Source organism: Gadus morhua, chromosome 9 (assembly GCF_902167405.1).
Source record: "Gadus morhua chromosome 9, gadMor3.0, whole genome shotgun sequence".
Classification (NCBI taxonomy): Eukaryota; Metazoa; Chordata; class Actinopteri; order Gadiformes; family Gadidae; genus Gadus; species Gadus morhua.
This window is the reverse complement of record NC_044056.1, coordinates 8,122,545-8,140,867: the sequence shown is the minus strand read 5'-3', so window position 1 is coordinate 8,140,867 and position 18,323 is coordinate 8,122,545. Positions and strand designations below refer to the sequence as shown.

At 45.3% G+C, this 18,323-nt stretch overlaps 1 protein-coding gene across 1 annotated transcript; it reads right to left on the bottom strand.

Annotated features, from left to right (window-relative positions):
* Window positions 1-16,629, bottom strand: alx4b (ALX homeobox 4b). The gene is made up of 4 exons (XM_030367275.1): window positions 15,921-16,629; window positions 8,439-8,755; window positions 3,351-3,479; window positions 1-3,067 (listed from the first exon to the last, which is right to left on the bottom strand). Exons 1-4 carry the CDS (start codon window positions 16,255-16,257, stop codon window positions 2,747-2,749), a joined length of 1,104 nt encoding a protein of 367 aa, XP_030223135.1. The 5' UTR covers window positions 16,258-16,629; the 3' UTR covers window positions 1-2,746.
* Between the last annotated feature and the right edge of the window lie 1,694 nt (window positions 16,630-18,323).

Sequence of the window (18,323 nt, the reverse complement as noted above, 5' to 3'; positions counted from 1 at the left end):
TTTTAATTATTCAGTAAATAATAAGATCAATTTATTTCAAGATATCACAAACTTGAACAGCAACTTCTTTACAAACATTAGTACCAGCACTTTGAGCGTCACTCAGCGATGCTAGTCATGGAGCCCATTTCTTAAAGGTATATTCTATACGGCAACTCTGGCTTCAGAATGACCAATTCGCCAATGCAAGTCAATCATGTCTCTTCAACATTGTAAGTGCAATAACTTACTGCAGTGGAACAATATTACACAATATCAGGAATTGAAATACATGATTAATATAACAAAAAAAAATAAAAAAAGAGTTTGAAAAGCAAATTTATCCAGCGCAACTTGTCAGAGTCAGAAATTCATTTTTCTGACCTCCATTTCTTGGCAATGTTGTAATACGTTTTTGGTTTAGCATTGAGAGGTCCATTATTTTACAAATAATAAGCAAAACAAATGTACAAAAAAAACAAATTAAAAAAGTCTAACTCACATTCACACAATATGCTAATACAAAAAAACGATTAATTGCTTTTTCTCAGTAGTATAAACATGGAGGAAGCTGCTGATTGGTGGAATGCTGGGGGGAAAGGGGGGCTCTTAGACATGACTACATGTAGTACTACAAATACTACTACAAATAGTACTACATTCTGAACAGTTAACCTATCAAATCCCTGCTGTACAATTTAACTCATTCCTTTTGTTCGCATTGCTTTTTAGAAAAAAAAAGCCCACATTTTTCTCATCCTCTTCACATCTGTCTTTATTTAGTAATGACTCAATATACCGTCCTGTAAAACGACTGCCCGTGTTTGTGGTTGTTAAAGACATGATTAGCGGAATAAATATTAGGGTTAGGTTTGCACGGTTCAAATCAGGTTACTAGTTACAAATATTATCAACACTGCGAAAAGGAATGCATGTATGGCTTCATTTGGGTGTTTTTTTATTCTGTTATCCAGAAATGTATTATGTCAGTTTGCTTTTAGCGAAACCAAGAAAAACTGGGCTGAAGGCAGTGTGATGGGTCCACCCATGTCGCCATGGTGACGGGAACGAAGAGGGGAGCCAGGATCCAACAGGGGATGCCACGGAATGTGAGGCCTCCGCAGCCTCCGGGATCGGCCCGGAGGCTAATGAAGCCCCCAGCCTCTATCCCCCAGCATGCCGAGCGGCTCTGGTGACAGCCGTCCTCCAGAGAGGGGCTAACACACAGAGACATCCCAGCAATCACTGGACAGACTCACGGCATTCCTGCCTCTCCGCTCTCATGTCATCGCATTACCTAAACTTCCCAGAACGCTCCCGGAGCCTCCACCGACCCGGGACCCACGGCCTCCCCCCCTCCTCCCCCGCACAGTGACGGATTGCACGGACAGACGTTGTGCCTCCGGGGAATCTGGGAAATCATCCCTCCTGAAACCCCACACTGATTGGTCGTTACAACGTGTGGAAGGGAGGGGGAGGGGGGGGGTGGCGTTGTGTCCACGCGGGCGGCAGCAGCACGCTGCGACGTGATGTACTCTCCTAGGTGATTGCGCGGCGGCTGGACACCGTGGTTTGACGCTAATTGGGAGAGTCTACTCCTGTTGGTTGCTGATTAGGGCGAGGCGGGGTAAGTTGGTGTTGAAGGCTGCTGCTGTGTGTTATGCGGGGCCTGCCGTCTGGCACCGGCGCGCAGACGGCGTTTCCTGTAACCCGAAGCCCCCCAGTACCCAGGAGAAGGCAACCCTTGGAGGCAGGCCTGGGGGAGGAAATGACACGTTCGTTTGAAATTACTGCCAATCCAACGCCTGCGTCCTCCCTGACTAAATTGGCCCAGCCATGTCTGCCCTTCATCAGTTGCACTCTGTTTGCGTTCGGGCTTTCAACTTGTTTTTTTCTTGTCATGTCGTGAAGGTTTACATGCCTTACCTTTTGCAGAGCATGAGGTGAAAGTAAGGGTTCTGTTTGGTTCCATTATTTGGTTTGTTCTTTTGGGCAGTGTGCAGCAGAAATCTAAACTCCCACGTACCCTTGGTGCTGTGGAGAATCCCTGTTTTTGTTTTATATGTTTCTTGGTTGGATGTTTAGTGATTTATGATTTGGGTGAGTCACACAAATATGTGCCTTGGAGGGAGGAGCTTTGGGAACATGTTTAAGAAAGGAAAAGAGGAAAATATATTATGGAAGGCAGCAAACAATAGGGTTCTGAATGTGTCATATCTGTTAGATGTTAGCTGGTGAAAACACTTTGTTATTCCGCTCCAGGCAAGGCGTCTATGTGATATAATGGACGGTTGTCCCCCCTGTGCAAGCAGCCTTGCACATCTGAACCAGGTCATCTAATAGGCAAACGACTCCCATTGAAGGAGGAATCATCCATCATCCTCCATTTGAAAATTAAAAAACCTGAGAGTTTAAGGAATGAAGAATGTACACGATTCAATGAAAACCTCGATCAAAGTTCAAAGTAGCATCTCTATTTCTCTCTCTCTCTCGGTGCCTGCTGACTGTCATTGTCAGGCTGTTATCTGTGTTGCTATCGGTGGCCTGTCCCTCCCTAGAGTAACCTCTGTTATCTCCACGGGCCCCTCCTCCAGTTCCTTTGCCCTGCGTTATCATTAGTGCTGTCTGGCCGGCCCTCCTCCCCCTTGACGCCTCCCAAACTCCGCTCCGGAGAAGAAGGGGGGGGGGGCGTTCCTGTGGGAGAGGGGGGAGGAGGAGGAGGGCGGGGAGAGGGGGGCGGGCTTGGCGTCGGGGGGGGTCTGGAGTATCATGTCGCCCAAGAGATGGCCGCGCTGTGTTCTTTAGCCTTCATGCGCAGCGCCGCGATGCTGGAGGACTTGCGGTCGGGCTCGACGTTGAGGTCGTAGCCGTTGATGCCCCCGCCCATCACCGGGCCCCCGAACAGGCTGCTCATGTGCGTCTGTCCCATGTGACCGCCCCCGGGGCTGGACACGCCCAGGAAGTCCGGGACACCTCCCGGGCCGTGGGGGTGAGGGGGCATGCAGGAGGCGACCGAGTCACAGGGGACCACGCAGCCCTGTACCGGGGACCCCCCGCTGCTGCTCCCGATCCATGACGGGGTCTGGATCTGTGGGAGAGGACCAGGCGTTAGGGGGGGCTGTGTGACGGGGGACAGGGCGGTGTAGGGGCTGAGGTGTGGTCGGCGACCAGACCCAAGGTACTGGGTGTCGTTTCGCCCATGTGTACAATGAGCAAAGCTTCCTCACCCCTTCCTGCTCATTAATTAGCTGTTTTCACTCAGAGTCACAAATAACTAAACAGAGTAGGGTCAGATCTTCCTCTGGATTGAAACCCAGAGCGGATCTGAGAAGATCACTGAACACAATCCACCGACAGCGACCGTTGCGTACCTGTGCGTAGTTCTCTGGTCGTGTGAGGAGGGGCAGCTCATAGGCGGTGGAGAAGTGTGTGCGGACCTGCTGCATCTGCCCGAAGCGCTCCCTCTTCCTCCACTTGGCGCGGCGGTTCTGGAACCACACCTTTAGAGAGAGAGAGAAAATATAAGATCAGGAAAATATCCAAGGTATGCCCTTCATTTTCTTCTTCTTTTACCAGCCTTTTTATGTTCGTTTGTTTTCATTTAAAACCCATGTTAACTACAACGGCCAATGTTGTTCAGAAGCAAAAATGGCACCGTATCAGTCCAATCGGCAGCAGGGAGAGAGAGCGATGGAGAAACCATGGAAAACCAGAGGACGGAGCAGACTATAAATCCCCCCCCCTGCACATGTCAAGGCCCAGGTTTAACAGCTTGACGTGTCTTTAAGATCTCTTGATGTGAAGACGCTGGGTCTTCCCCCCTTGGCTCTGCCCGTCTCTGCCCCTGCCTTTGAAAAAAAGCCCACCATCTTGTCCTCCCCCTCACTCTGCCAGCGCAGACGGATCCACATCTGGGCCCACCGTGGTCCATAAATCACTCCCAGAAAGGTGTTCTCTCTCTCGCATGTCAACACAGCTGATGAATGGAGGGGAGGATGACTCCTTCTGCACATTACATGAAAGAAAGAGTAAGCGACCGGCCAGATAGACTTTTATCCCTTTTTTTTTCTTGGTACCTAAAGAAGCAAAATATGTCAACATCTACACGCGTGCTTTCAGCGGTCAATGCTCAACGGTGCTCAATGGTGAGTTTGAATGACGTTCTTTTGGATGAGTTTCGATAACTTTTTCATTTTTTCGGAATGAGGTGTGTTTGAAACTCAGTGGGTCCCATGGCTTGGACAATATGGAGGAGATGAGGAGAGTATGGAGTTGGCAAGAACTTATAGATATGCAGGACAGTTGGAAGACCACAAGAAAGTACACAATTGCACCCTGGTTTAGTGTCCTCTACCAAAATACACCTGAAAACAAGTTGACCTGTACGCTACAGCGAGAGCTGAAAAAGATCCGTTCATAAAAGTCCAACATCAATTCGGAGCAAAGAAGTTAGATTATTTCAGTTGTTTTTCCATTCAGGTGACTGATTGCTTTCCAAAATGTTCTTGGATTTTCTGTCAGATTTTGTCAAAAGATTAAACGTTGTGTAGATATCTCGTTAACAAATAAATTCTGTTTCCATTTAGCTTTCCTCCCTTTTCATTTGCTTACACAATCAGTTTTGACGTTTACAAGTTTTCATGTTCTGATTGCTTTTGTCACATCAGAGTTCACAGCATTAAAGTGAGACTGCATATTTCTTTGCGGTATTTATTTGCTGGCTGTCTGAATACTATCATCCCAAGGGAGAAGGAAGAGCCTTGTTCAAAGAGAGAGACAGAGAGAGAGGGTGGGTGAGCGAGGAAGAGGGAGAGAGCTCAATCCGGCCTCATCACAGGGGTTTGAACTTGGATTGCGGGAAGATTCCCAGCCCAATCAGCCTGTGGTTTTTATAGAGTCCCTGACATGCAATTTCCCCTCACTCAACCTCTTGAAATCCCACCCCTCGTATGTCATTCTCTGTTACCCAGTCTAAACGCACATAGATGCATGCACCCACACACACACACACACAAACGCCCACACAATGAAATGTTGAATAATAGAAAAGTTGTAACGTTCAAATTCCTACCTCAAATATGATGTCTTTGAGTTGTATGCACCGACATCACAGCCTATAGGGTTGCACTGCGGATTTAAGTCAGGATTTTGCGGTGGATTTTTAATCAAATCAGATAAGGGCAGCTAAGTACCAAGGAATGCATATAAACCCGTCATTGTGAAGGGATGAAACTAGTTGTTGGCTTCCTTTTCACAGTAAACACCTTATATGGAAGTCCCAGGGACATTAGAAGACGGCCCACCCTTACAAAGATGTAAACCGATAGCTCGCTTGTCATTGAACCCCAATGTCAAGGTCACAGGCTTCTTGCCCTCAGAGTTATATGATGTGCTTTGAGGGGGTTTCAGAGCGTATGTTATGTCCCACAGCCAGCCATCTTGAGGATCTGCTATTGATAAAAGTTTTCCCGAGTTGTTTATTAAGGCTTGTATCTGACCGTAACACTTTGTACTAAAGCTTGTACATTGGGAAGCACACTTCCAAGAGATCTGCTCAAGATGCTTTCATGAAGATGTGGCTGTGAGAGATGACTGCAATAATTTGCAACCATTGATCAAATGATCACGGAATCCTGTTGAAAGAACCAGTGCCAGAACTCCTCCCATCAGGGCGATCGGGACAACACAACAACCTTTTCCCCAGCAGACCTTTGAGGACTGCTCTCTTCCAGCTCCCCTTCACTAGTATGCATTGCAAAGTATGGCCATGTTTCTTGAAGGCCTACTTTAAGTCAAAGTAGGGCGTTGTATGTATATACATATTAATAAATATACTAATATAAATAGCTATAAATGAATATAAACACAAAATGTACTTAAAATGCACAATACATTTTCTTTTGAGGTTTTGCATTAGTCCATTAAATAATCCATGTGCTAATTCGCCGTCTCTTCATTATTATTATCCTCTTATTCTGTCCTCCATCCCAACGCCTGCCTCCTTCCCCCCTCTCCTCCCCCTGGAACCCTCCGTCTGCGTCTCTCTTCCTCCCCCAAAGTGGACCGGGGGAAGTGGGGATATTGGAGAGTGAGATGGGAGAATGTTCAAACTGGAGCTTGTTTTCATTTCATGTTTAATTTCCTGACGCCTAAGCCCTCGGCTTTCCGCCGCCAACCCTGTTGACCTTTCAGAGGCGTGCAGGCAAGCAGCGGCCTGACTGTCGCACACACACATGAACGCACACACTCACGCACAGACACATGTAAATGCACACACACGCACACACACACACACGCGCATAAACACATAGCCTTGCACAGAAGACCTATATATGTAGCGCAATTATAAATGAAAACATTTGACTGTAGCGCCAATTAAGTCTACATCTACCAAATGTTTTGCGTTCTTTTAAAAAAACGATGTTGTGTGTTCTACACCAACAACACCTGAGCACATGCGTGCAGTGTGTCTTGGTTCCATGGGTCTGTGTGTCATGTTTCTCAGAGGCTTTTGAATGGCGGTCAGGTCGAGACGCCAGCCAAATAGTTTAAAGACGAGATCATCTGCACGGGGGGGGGGGGGCTGTTTTTCCATGTGTCTCCTGCTCCCCCCACACCCGTAGAGCTCCAATGGCGACTCGCGGTATCTTCGCATTCGAAGGCATCATTCCAATGGACATAGATCACTATTAGTCATCATCAGCCACACTGTGTGCCGGTTTGATGTAATGGCGGTGGTTTGGGATATACTATCTCTTTACTCGCTCTGACACTACGAAAAGGGGCCAAACTTTAACCCCGGTCGCTGTCCTTGTTTGTCTTACCCAGTAGACATCTGCAAGGAAGGTTTGCTCTGAGCTCTCTGGGCTTAAAGTGCTCACCGGTGATACAGTAATTGCCAAAGATGCTGACAGCAAAAGACAGCTTACAGTGCCATTAAAGAGCTTTATTTATGCTCCAGAGCAAGCAGGGGTCTGAGGTGGGGGAGGGAGGGGGGGTGGGAGGGAGGGAGGGCAGAGCTCCAAACGGGGCTTTGAAGTCCAGCCGTCTCACCTCATCTCTGTCATACGAGGCAGCGCGATTGATAGACTGCCTGGCCGGTCACTCAGACGCACAGCCTGCTCCTCCATAAAGTTAGGGAAACGGGAAGCACGGTGAAGTTCAAGTTTGAGGTTGAGCGCAAATTGCACTGGATAAACGACTTAGGATGGAAGCCAAAAGATTTGATTATGGAAAATTGTCTACTGCATAAAGACCGGCGTCTTCAAATTGAGGATGAAAGTGGAGGACCTTGACAATTGTATTTCGCCCTTGAGAAAACAGCACTGTACTCCATTACAATCGTCGCTCTTCACTGACATGAAAAGGATTCCATTTAGAATTTGTCAACCTTCCCAGTGCTGGATGGTACACAAGCAACCAGCCAACCCTGGGCTCTGCTGCCGTGACAGGTCTGGGGAGGAAATTGCAGGGTTTTGTCTTGATTGTGTGGAGCTATAAGGTATGATTTTAAAAAGCATGGGTCAAACCTCACACCGACTCAAGTGAGCTGTGCTGTCCCCCTGTTGGACCTGTGGGTTAATTATATTCATCTGTGGGAATAGATAGCTCTGTGTGCAGGCAACAACGTGAATGCACTCGCTTCACTGTACCAACCAACGCCAGACCAGGTTCTCGGTCCCTGACTATGTCTCAGAGCGGGATTGTAAATTGAAACTGTCATCCCCAGTGTTTTCTTAGGTTACTTCCTCGCCAAAAAAGGTTTCATTACTTTTTTGGTGGAGCTATTGTTTTCCTATGTGTTCGTGTCAGTGTGTTTTTTCCGTCCACTGAGGCTGTTTGTTGAAGCAGACTTGAGAGGGGTTTTGGAAGAGAACACCGCTCGGAAACACTTGACCCTTGACCTCCTTTAACAGAGTCTGTCACAGAGTCTGCAGCATGTAACAGTTAATAGTGTTTGGTATTGCTGCTCTGTCCCACCCGTCCCACTCCCGATGTGAAACTGGCATGCAGGAAGAGCGAGCGGGGAACAATGAGCCATGCTGTCTGCTGTTGCGGGGGGAAAAAAAAGCTCTTGTCAAGAGGCCAGCTCCTCCAGGCCTCTCTTCGTTCCCCGAGTGAATATTGACATGCAAACAAAACGAGGACTACAATGATTCAGCTCAGCCTCACCACTCCAATCCCCGTTGAGGAATATCACTCAAACTAGGGAAAACTAGAGACCAGCTCCAAAATCAAGGGTCACGGAGTTGCCGCTTCCGCATGATGTCACATGCAGTACAACTTGCACCCATGCCACGCAAACCCCCCCCCCCCCCCCCCCCCACCCCCCGAAATAACGATTCCTGAGATGTTGTCGTTCAAATCCTGAGCTATGATTTTCCCCTCTCGGCTACCCTTAAATGAACCCGTCATGCACCTTGGGTTCGGCGACCAGGAGTAACCCCTTCTTTTCTCACCTGCACTCGGGCCTCGGTCAGGTCGGTCCGCAGGGCCAGCTGCTCGCGGGCGTACACGTCCGGGTAGTGGGTCTTCTGGAACACCTTCTCCAGCTCCTCCAGCTGGTAGCTGGTGAAGGTGGTGCGGTTGCGCCGCTTCTTGCCCTTGTTGCTCTCGGGCTCGCTCTTGTCCAGGGGCCCGGAGAGGTCGGAGCCGGGCCGCTCCAGCTGCTGTGTCTTCATGCCGGTCTCCTTGAGGTTCAGGTAGCTGCCCTCCATCCCCGGGGCCTCTGCGTTGGGGGGGCACTCGGACTCGGTCAGCCCGCCGTTGTCCTTGGCTGTGAATGAATGGCGTCGTTAATTAAGCAATGTTTTGATATAGCGATGCATCAGAGTCAATGCACAAGGTCCGAGACAGTTTGGTGGCTAGTTTGGTTATTTTTATTTTATTATGTGTTTTTAGTGTGCTTACCAAAGGTTAATTTGTATAGTGAGTAATATGAAGGATGTTTGTATCTATTCCTAAATGAGGCCACTCATTTCCCCGACGGTTTCTTAATTTACAACTCAAAGACATGTCTGCGTTTACTCCTGTGTACACTCCCCACGCTGAATGACGTTCACCCTCAGCTTACATCACCTCTCTAAGGTTTTATTTTCAAAAAGCCCCGTCTCCATCACGCCCGAGTCTAAAAGTACAAGAGGAAAAGCAAGGGCCTGTTTCTGTTTGAAAGGTATGTCACTTCGCATTGGCGTGACCTGTGACACCGCCCCCTCCTACAAAGCCCTATTCCCCGTCGCCAATCCCACCCCCCAGCTCCGCTTCCCCCCGCCCAATCACGCCATCTGAAACCCGAACCTCACGAATTCTGCGCCGTCTTGAGCAATGTATGGCTGGCCTTGTGTATACCGGAGCCACCGCAGCCACCACCGCACCACTGCGCTCTCCACCTTGTAAACAACATCGTGTTTGTCACCTTCAATTTGGAGAGACGCAATCTTTTTCGGTGGGTGACAGACTTAGCTCTGTTGGCCCCGGTCTCGTTGTGTGCGAGCCTATTTTTTTTGGTTTCCTTTTAGGAGATGAAGAAAGCCGGCCGATCCACTTCAATAAACAAACAGCTGTGTGAATAAATAAGCAGAAGGTTCTCTGGTTGTGAATGGGGCCAGGCTCACAACAGTGAGTTCTGTATTCTGATTCCTTTCCTGCCTCTGCTGCACATTCTCCTCCTGTCCCGGGCTCTGGGGTCAGGAACCTGCGTGTCATGATAGTTCCCGACACGGGAACCATTAAAGACTTGAACCTCCCATGAGCAAGGCATGTTCATGGACTCGGTCCATCGTTGGTTTCAAAGAACAAACACAACCTCGTGTGTTGCTTTGGTACCCCCGGCCCACTGGAGTCCAGGACCTCTGTGTTCGTTATGTCTGAGCAGATAGAGATGACGTCTCATCTGGGGGGCTTTAACAAGCCTCATCTTGGATTGATGAAGTCGGGGGGGGGGGGGGGGGGGTGTCTCTCTCTCCACCACTACGTCCAAGTTTGTTTTCATGAATTGCAAATGACTTTTCCGCGCCACATTGAGACGTCAATAACCATCGCTCTTCCCCTCACCCTTTGTTGCTCCTCAGACCTGTCCCCCCCCCCGAGACACTAATGGAACACTACAGCTCGCTCAGCTGGGGGTCATGACCCTTATATCGCTGTGGCCCACCTGTCAGACTCCCTCACAGTCTCTACCGAGGCAGATGTTCTGACATCATCCACACACACACGCACACACACACGCACACGCACGCACGCACGCACACACATGGATGCCTCATATTCTAACCCACAGTATATTTCTCTAAGCCCTGGGGCAATTTCAAGAGGCAGGTCCGGCCAACTTTGTGTTCCTGTTTGGCATCTGTGGAAGAGAAAATCAATTATGCCACTGAGCAAGGCATCCAGCGTTGCTAGGGCAACGAGTACATCTGGGAAAGGGAGACACATGTGGAGGTGGATGTCCAGTGTATTTCAGAATAATATTAATAATTGTAAGATCGACCCGACCACGCATTCAAGACTCCCGTGCAGATGTTCATGAATGAATACCTTATAAAATTGTTATTCTGTATAGCGGCAAGCACCATATTTCATGCTCTGTTACACCCATGTTGGCTGAAATCCTTTGCCACAAATATCTTCCTGCTGAGCATTCTGTATGATCCTCACGAGAACACAGCCATCAAACACTATTTTATTTTGTAGAGCCAAGATTCCGGTGCGTTGACTCTATGTTTTTGCCTTTCTTGGAATGTGTTTTGGATTTAAGATCTACAGTCCTCCGCGATGTATATATGACATATGAAGGCAGGATGTTATGTGCTGAACTTGCCTTTCCCTTAAGCAGTCCTGTGACATGCCTCAGACCTCTTCAGTTAGTAAAGTTCAGAGATTTACTAGGGTCAGCAATTTAATCACTGCCGAAAACAGAGAGGAAACATCAAAGTGTAATTTAAATGGCCGTAAAGCAACAGGACACCCTCTTGGTTTTTATGGAATGGGATAGGGAGGGTCAAGAGAAGGCAAATAAAAAAAACACAATAAATTAGTTACCTGGAGAAGGGTTAATGACCAAACACTAAATTGGGATGGGAATGCTTTTAAACAGAGTGGTTTTAAAGGCTCTGTTAAAATAGCAAAAAAAAAATCAGACTTCGGCTGGCCACGATAGCATTCCCGTTATCACCCCCTATACGACCGCATCAATAAAGCACGATACCACAAATGATTCAAGCGTCTAATCTGGGAGGCGCTACCCACCGTTGATTGGCATCCATGCCGTCGGGTAAATTGTTTATAGGACGATATTCAGGTGAGGCTCGAGACATCGATCATAAGAAGTGATGTCACTTCCTTGTTGGAAGTGGTCGGGGAAGAAGCTCCCAGATGCTCCGTAGGGGAGATCAATGGCAGCCGCTCGCGCAGGAATGCAGGTTCCATGAGGAGGATGGAACCTTTCTGGTCAACCTCAGCTCCTGATAATTTGACGTATTCACGGCCTCAGTACCGCCATTTCATATATTTATTAAAAAAAATATATATAAATATATATATAAAAAAAATAATAAATATATATATATATATATATGCTAAATTGTGTATGCGTCTATTGTTATGTTAAATGTACAGAAATATCATTTGGATAATACTTTGGGCATTATAATTTGAATTAGGTTGTCTGAGGTCAAGTAGTGTCATGTAATATAATTATAACAATCAGTAACCAATACAAGCATAATTACTATAGTAGATAATTCATGATTTCTGTTAAATTCCCAAACCCTAATTTCTGTATAATAAGCGATGACTAATTAAATGTGGCAATGATTGAACATAAGGGTTGAATAAAATCCTATCTGGCCATTTAATAGATAATTACTGAAGATAAATAGTCACTGTAAAAATTTCCCTTTGAACCTCCACACCAATTTTTTTTTATTTTCATCTAACGACACGAGAGTAAACAAAAAAGTTATGCAGTTATGTGTCAAGCTGGTTTAGCACCATTAGCTATTAGGGAAACCTCTAACAAGAACTGTCTAAGCCATGTGTTTCATCTTTAGCATGGCTCGACCTGGCTTTTTCATTTCCAAAAATAGGTTGTAATGAACTTAAGATTTCAGCTTTTCAAAATTCGGAATCAATCAGTAATCAATCAGTCCTTTCATGGGACAGGAAGTATGCATATCTGCATATAATAGCGTGTGTATGCATGAAGAGAACCCACCAGAGCTAACAGAGCCTCTGATAGAGATTGGCGAGGGCAGATTAAGACTGAAGGCCAGCCTTAACACCAGAGGCTGGGAGTGAAACGCGCCACCTGGTTGAAATTTCCAAATCGTTTCTTTTTCTGGCGAGCATACGTTCGGGGGAGCGGGGTGGGAGACAGGAAGTAGAAGGCAAAGCTTGTTTTCTCTGTCTCTCTGTCTCTGTCTCTGTCTCTCTGTCTCTGTCTCTGTCTCTGTCTCTGTCTCTGTCTCTCTCTCTCTCCCTCTGTCTTTATCTCTGTCTGTCTCTCTTTCCCTCTCAATGTTACTTTCTCACTCTCATTTGCTCTCGCTCTCTTAATGGCTCTCCTCTCTTCTCCTTCTCATCCTTTCACTCAAACTTTGGGGACTGCCCATGACCAATCACAGAGGCAACAGTTATTTGACAGAGGAAATCTCTTATATCTGTAAATGTCAGAGAACACAAATCATGTTTTTATTGAAATCTATGATTCAATTTATCAAGCATTGTAATATCTTCAAATATCTTGAATTTTTATATAAATTCCATTTTTTTTATGGCTGGTATTTACAACCAACACTGTGTTAGTAATCAGTAAAAAGACACACGCATGTGGCACAATTGTGACTTCGTTCAATACAATGCATAGTAATGTAGTCCTGTCACTGACACAACACATTGGATCACTGAACCCAAAACGATTTTCCCATTTGTATTCTTAGATGTTTACGCTGCCTTGTTTCAGGGCATAACAGTTTACAACTGTTGACAACTGTTGCCCAACTCTGCAGGCCATGTGAGCCATATTTTGGGGTGTAGTGCGTGAGCATTGATAGTAGCACAGTAATCCCCAGGCCCAGAGCGAGACCCCAAGGCGTAACCACATGGTTCAGTGGGCTCTGAGGACACATCCCCATGTTGGATCGCTTTCCCTCAGTTGCTTCTCCAGATACCGACGTGTGGTGTGCATGTGAATATATGCAGAGAGCGGGGAAGTTCATTCGAGGGAAACTCACAAAATGTACCAATATTGTTCGGTATTTCATGTGTCGACTTGAAAACATACGTATCTCAAAGTGGGCCCACATCCGTTTCCGAGGAAACGCTCTTTTCCATTTCTGGCTGTCTCAAAGGATTACTCAGAGGCAATCACCATCGTTTGACTCTCTGATTATTTACACAAGGTATTGTTGAGACAGGGTTACGTAAACCAGCCCCACTTTGTCATCTCAGGGACTCTCCGTGACTTTGCAGGGCTTGTGTTTGGGGAATATGAATAATAACTGGGGCTATAAGGAGCCGGTGATGCACATCTGCCTCTGATTAATGTGGAGCGCTTTTGCGGTGCTGACCTGCATTCCTCCAAAAGCCTCCATGCACACGATGTGTTCTCCAGGTTTAACTGCGTTCATAGGTGACCAAGTATACTGGGTTTACGCTTTGTAGGACGGCGTGAATCAACGACGTTCACATGATGTATTAGCAGCACAGCTGACACATTGAAGTTGCAGGGAAAGGCCTATGAATGTATGATGTACTGTCTCTCTTAAATGGGGTTGAGTTATATATTATTTAGAAGCTGTTTGATAAACAAACACCAGACACGTCTTGAAAGAAATCCACAAAATAATATATTTCGGAACAGTTTAAATAAAGTGACTAAATTCTTGCCATATGTGGTTGCAATACAAAAGGATTTCAACAGAGTAGTAAATATATTATCTTTACAGCATCATTTTATCAAATCTATCATATTTAACTGTTGTGTTTATTATTGTAATATTTAATATGGGCCTCGAGGTTAGTAATTATAGCTTTGTTTTTGTTTATATTGCACCGATGACACACCCAGGTGTAAAGTACTACCATTTGTAAAAGACAGACTGTGTAATGAAAGTGGTTTTCAGTTTGACATCTGACCTCATTATACAGTATGACTGACTCATAAACGTAAATAAATAAATAAAATATCTACAAAATAAATAAATTCATAGTGAATAAATATACCTACTACAGATTGTATGTAATAATATACATCATGAATAAGCCATAACGCTACAAACGCAATTCATAAAGTAACAGATAAAGTTGCATGTGTGCAACACGCTGTGTTTGCGAGGATGAGAGTGAAGCATTGTAGTCATGTCCCCCATTGAGGACCACACAAAACACAAGCCCTCTGACGCCTGAGGGTTTGGCCCCCAGCTTATCTTCCCAGACCCACGGGGCCTTCATCTGGTTGCAACATTTGAAAATAATAACAGAGTGGAGCGCTCCTCGGCGGAGATGATGGTCTATTTGGTTTTTAGGTTGGTGTTAAGACAAATTAGGCTGTCACTGCACTCGCCAAGTAAGTTTAGCTCAAAGGTCTACACAAGATATGTTTGATGCACCTCCAAATTCTGCATTAATGTCAAGTTAAATCATTTGAATAAATGTATATACACCGTGTGTGTGTGTGTGTGTGTGTGTGTGTGTGTGTGTGTGTGTGTGTGTGTGTGTGTGTGTGTGTGTGTGTGTGTGTGTGTGTGTGTGTGTGTGTGTGTGTGTGTGTGTGTGTGTGTGTGTTGGGGTCTTTTTCAGACTAAACATGTGGAACCAGATAAATGTATCGGGTTCCACCGCACACAATTACGACGATTGCATTCCGCTCCACGTCAGTCGCGCGATGTGCAAGTCAAGATTTATGTGTGTTTTGATGCCTGCTAATCAAAATCTTACATCTGATGATTGATTTCAATCATTTTTCCAACGCGGGGTGTGGTGGGTGTCACAGACATAGGCCTGCATGCACCATATCATCATATTTAGTTTACGGTGACCTGCATCAAGACTGACCCAAACTATATCATCCATCTCATTTAAGACGTCCAAGCATGATCCTGTCCATAATGAATAATTTGCATATCAATGAAGGCTTAATTTCGTTGTTAGGGTTAGCGTTTTATTGTTTTAAAATGTGTGACTATAGGCCTGGTATTTGCAGTTTTGTCTCAGTTTGAATTAATTTACATGTAGGCTATACGTTAATAAATTAAAATACATATTGGCCTAAACTTATTCTGTTGTCCCTTGCGGGTTCTGTAGTAGAACATCACATTTAAGTTTTCAAAAGTCAGAAGCCTACACACAAATCTTGAACGTGGATTAGTTTCAAGAAAAGGTTTTGGCCGACCGGGAGAATGATCATCTAAGAATAGTTATCAATCAACCACTTAATTGTCAACCAATCCCAGAAACGTCCTGCGCCTCATCCATCATTTAATTGATGAAGAACAAACTATGAACCTGGTAGGGCTGGAAGAGGACTTCAAACCAAAAGCCATTAGACATTTTTTAAATAGGTCGACTATTGGCTATTTCAATTTCAAACTTTTCCGCACGTATATGCGGAATTATAAATGCCTATCGATATCTATTTATTTTAAATATGTATGCTTTAGTATTGTACAATATAATTGAATAGCAGCGTTTATTCAATTGAAAAATGTACCCAATAAAAAAATCGGAAAAAAAGAGGAATATTTTACATAAATTTGCTGCAGCAGTTTAAAGCCGCAAACATTACAATGTTGCACGGCTCGCACGCAACCTCATTTAATATCATTTACAGAACCGTCTTCTCACTCCATCATCCAATTCTACTGCATATTAATCCATCGCACTCCCTTCTACGCATCTTGATGTCATTCTACCCCTCCGATCCCCGCGGTTGCTGAACTCACCGTAGCAGGGTATGAGCGATCCGTTGTGTCCGCTCTCAAGCTTGTTGCTCTCGGGAGGAGTTTTGCACGCCGGCCGCTGCATAAAGTGGTGGTACTTGTTGAAGGTGTCCTCCTCGGTGCCATCCAAAGACTGGCACTCCTGCTGGTAAGGACTCCGGGACTTCTCCCCGTACGCCTGTCCCTTACCGGGCAGGAAAGTGGGGCTGTATTTGGTCTCGCTCGTCTGGAACGTCCTGAACGGGTTGGCCTGGTGATCCCTGCCCTGCGGGGCGGACGCACCATAATATGAATCCATCGATGTCATATCGCAGTACGAGACGCACGTATCTGCGTTCATACCTACAACAAAAAAAAAAAAGCGAAAAAAGTGAAACGGAGAATCCAAACTTCTTCGTCTTCTTCAACCCCGTTACGCACGCGCCACAGGTACTCTCTCCGGACTGTTACGCACCGACCGACTCATGCGCGCACACACACTCCACAGCGGCGCATCTGGGACTGGTTACGCAACGAATCAGATGTTTTCCAGAGGACCGTAGACTGAACAAATGCTCAAATCCCCCTTAAGGTTCGTCGGGGTAAAGGAGGAAAGCCGTGATGGAGTTGGTACCGCCTCGATCGCCCTTCTTACACACAGTGCTGCCTCGACCCTCTCGCTCCACAGACTGGATGCTGGCCTCTGCTAAGCCCCTCCGCCACTATTAAGCACTCAGTGGAGATGGGAGGTCAAGCTCAGGAGGAGGCAAGCTGCTTTTTCTTTTTTTCTGGGAGGGGGGGGGGGGGGTAAACACGCGGGAGGCACAACACATGACACTAATGCTATTAAAGGATGGCTATAAGTGCAGGCCCGACGCAGGCCCGTGCCAACACAGGTCCATCGCTTTGCGAGTTGAATGTTTTGTTGGGCCGCTCGGCGGATGGGCTAAGAGCCCCCCGCAGGGTCACTCCTGACATGGGACACACGTGCTGTTTGGTGCAGAGGATTAATTCGTTAAGCGCATGGAAGGGCTTACTTCAGGTGTCACGTGTCATAAACCATATTGAAATATAGCAATACATGGCCTGATGATGACTGAAGTGTATTATAAAAGTTTAGGCCTTCACAGGTCTGCATTTCTCCCCATTGCATACAAAGCTGCTTGTCCGATTCAATTCAGCGTCAGGGTCGGTAAATACTGAGGCCCGAGGCCAAATCAGAACTAACCCTAACCCTGAACTAATATAAATTATAAATATAAATATGATATTGCACTACGCTAAAATACGTAGTTTGAATTGTCAACATGAATAAAGCCTGTAGGATGTCACTCGAAATATGAAGACCTCGGTTTACTGAAGCATGAAGTGAAGTTACAAGGCAGTGTGATGATCTTCCGAAGGAGTCTTTATATAGCCTAGCCGAGGATGCTTGCAACAGTTTAGACAAACAAGGTTATGCCGCTCCTCAGCATTATTAATGACATTCTCTGAAAGCCTTCGAGTTTGAAGCCATTAGCAAGCAATACTGGACCAATCCATTTAAATTTGGGCAATAATATTGCAACATGCAATGAAGGCCCAATGCCGCTGATTCCCAGCCCGGGCGTCCCCTGTTTATTATAGCCCAAGAAGGTTATGCGTCTCGGTCGCATTATAAATAGTCAATTTTTTGTTGTTGTTGCATAATGTCATTAACAGGATGAACGCAATGGTCATTTTACAACAATACAATTTCATAAGCAAACACAGCTTTTGGAATTACCGTGATTAATTACGTGCAATTCTTAAGTTAATTTAGGGAGATTTAAGCATTTTCCCTGGCCCATTGCGTTTACATATATGCTATTTTAAATAAGCTATTAAGCCAGATTTATAGGCATAAGCTTCTAAAAATAGGCTATAAACTAGGCCGATTATAATATTGTTTTATTATAATCATAATAATAATGATTACTATTATTATTTGCATTATATATATTCATATTATAATTATCAATATCAATGTTGTTATTTTTGTTATTTGTGTAAGCCTTATAACAATATTAGGTCCCTTATAATTATTTTTAGCAGGCCTGCAATATGAACAATTATATAATATAATACTCCATATAACAAAGAAAATAAGATAATTTATAATTAATGTTGTTTTAAATCTTTTAAACGTTTATTTTAAATCAAGTAGACTAATTTAACAAACACTTAGCAGGACAGTAAGTATAATTGCGCTGCCCAGTCGTTTCTTAATTAGCCTAATGAATTATTTATACAACGACACTGTTGTGAAGTTTACTCATTATTTCAAACGATCAGAATGAATTCTGGACAGGCCCATGTAACCTAATAAATCGACGAATTATTTCATGCGCAGCCCTATTAAATAGGTTTACACTGAATAATATGTCAAGATATTTCTGCTGGATTAAC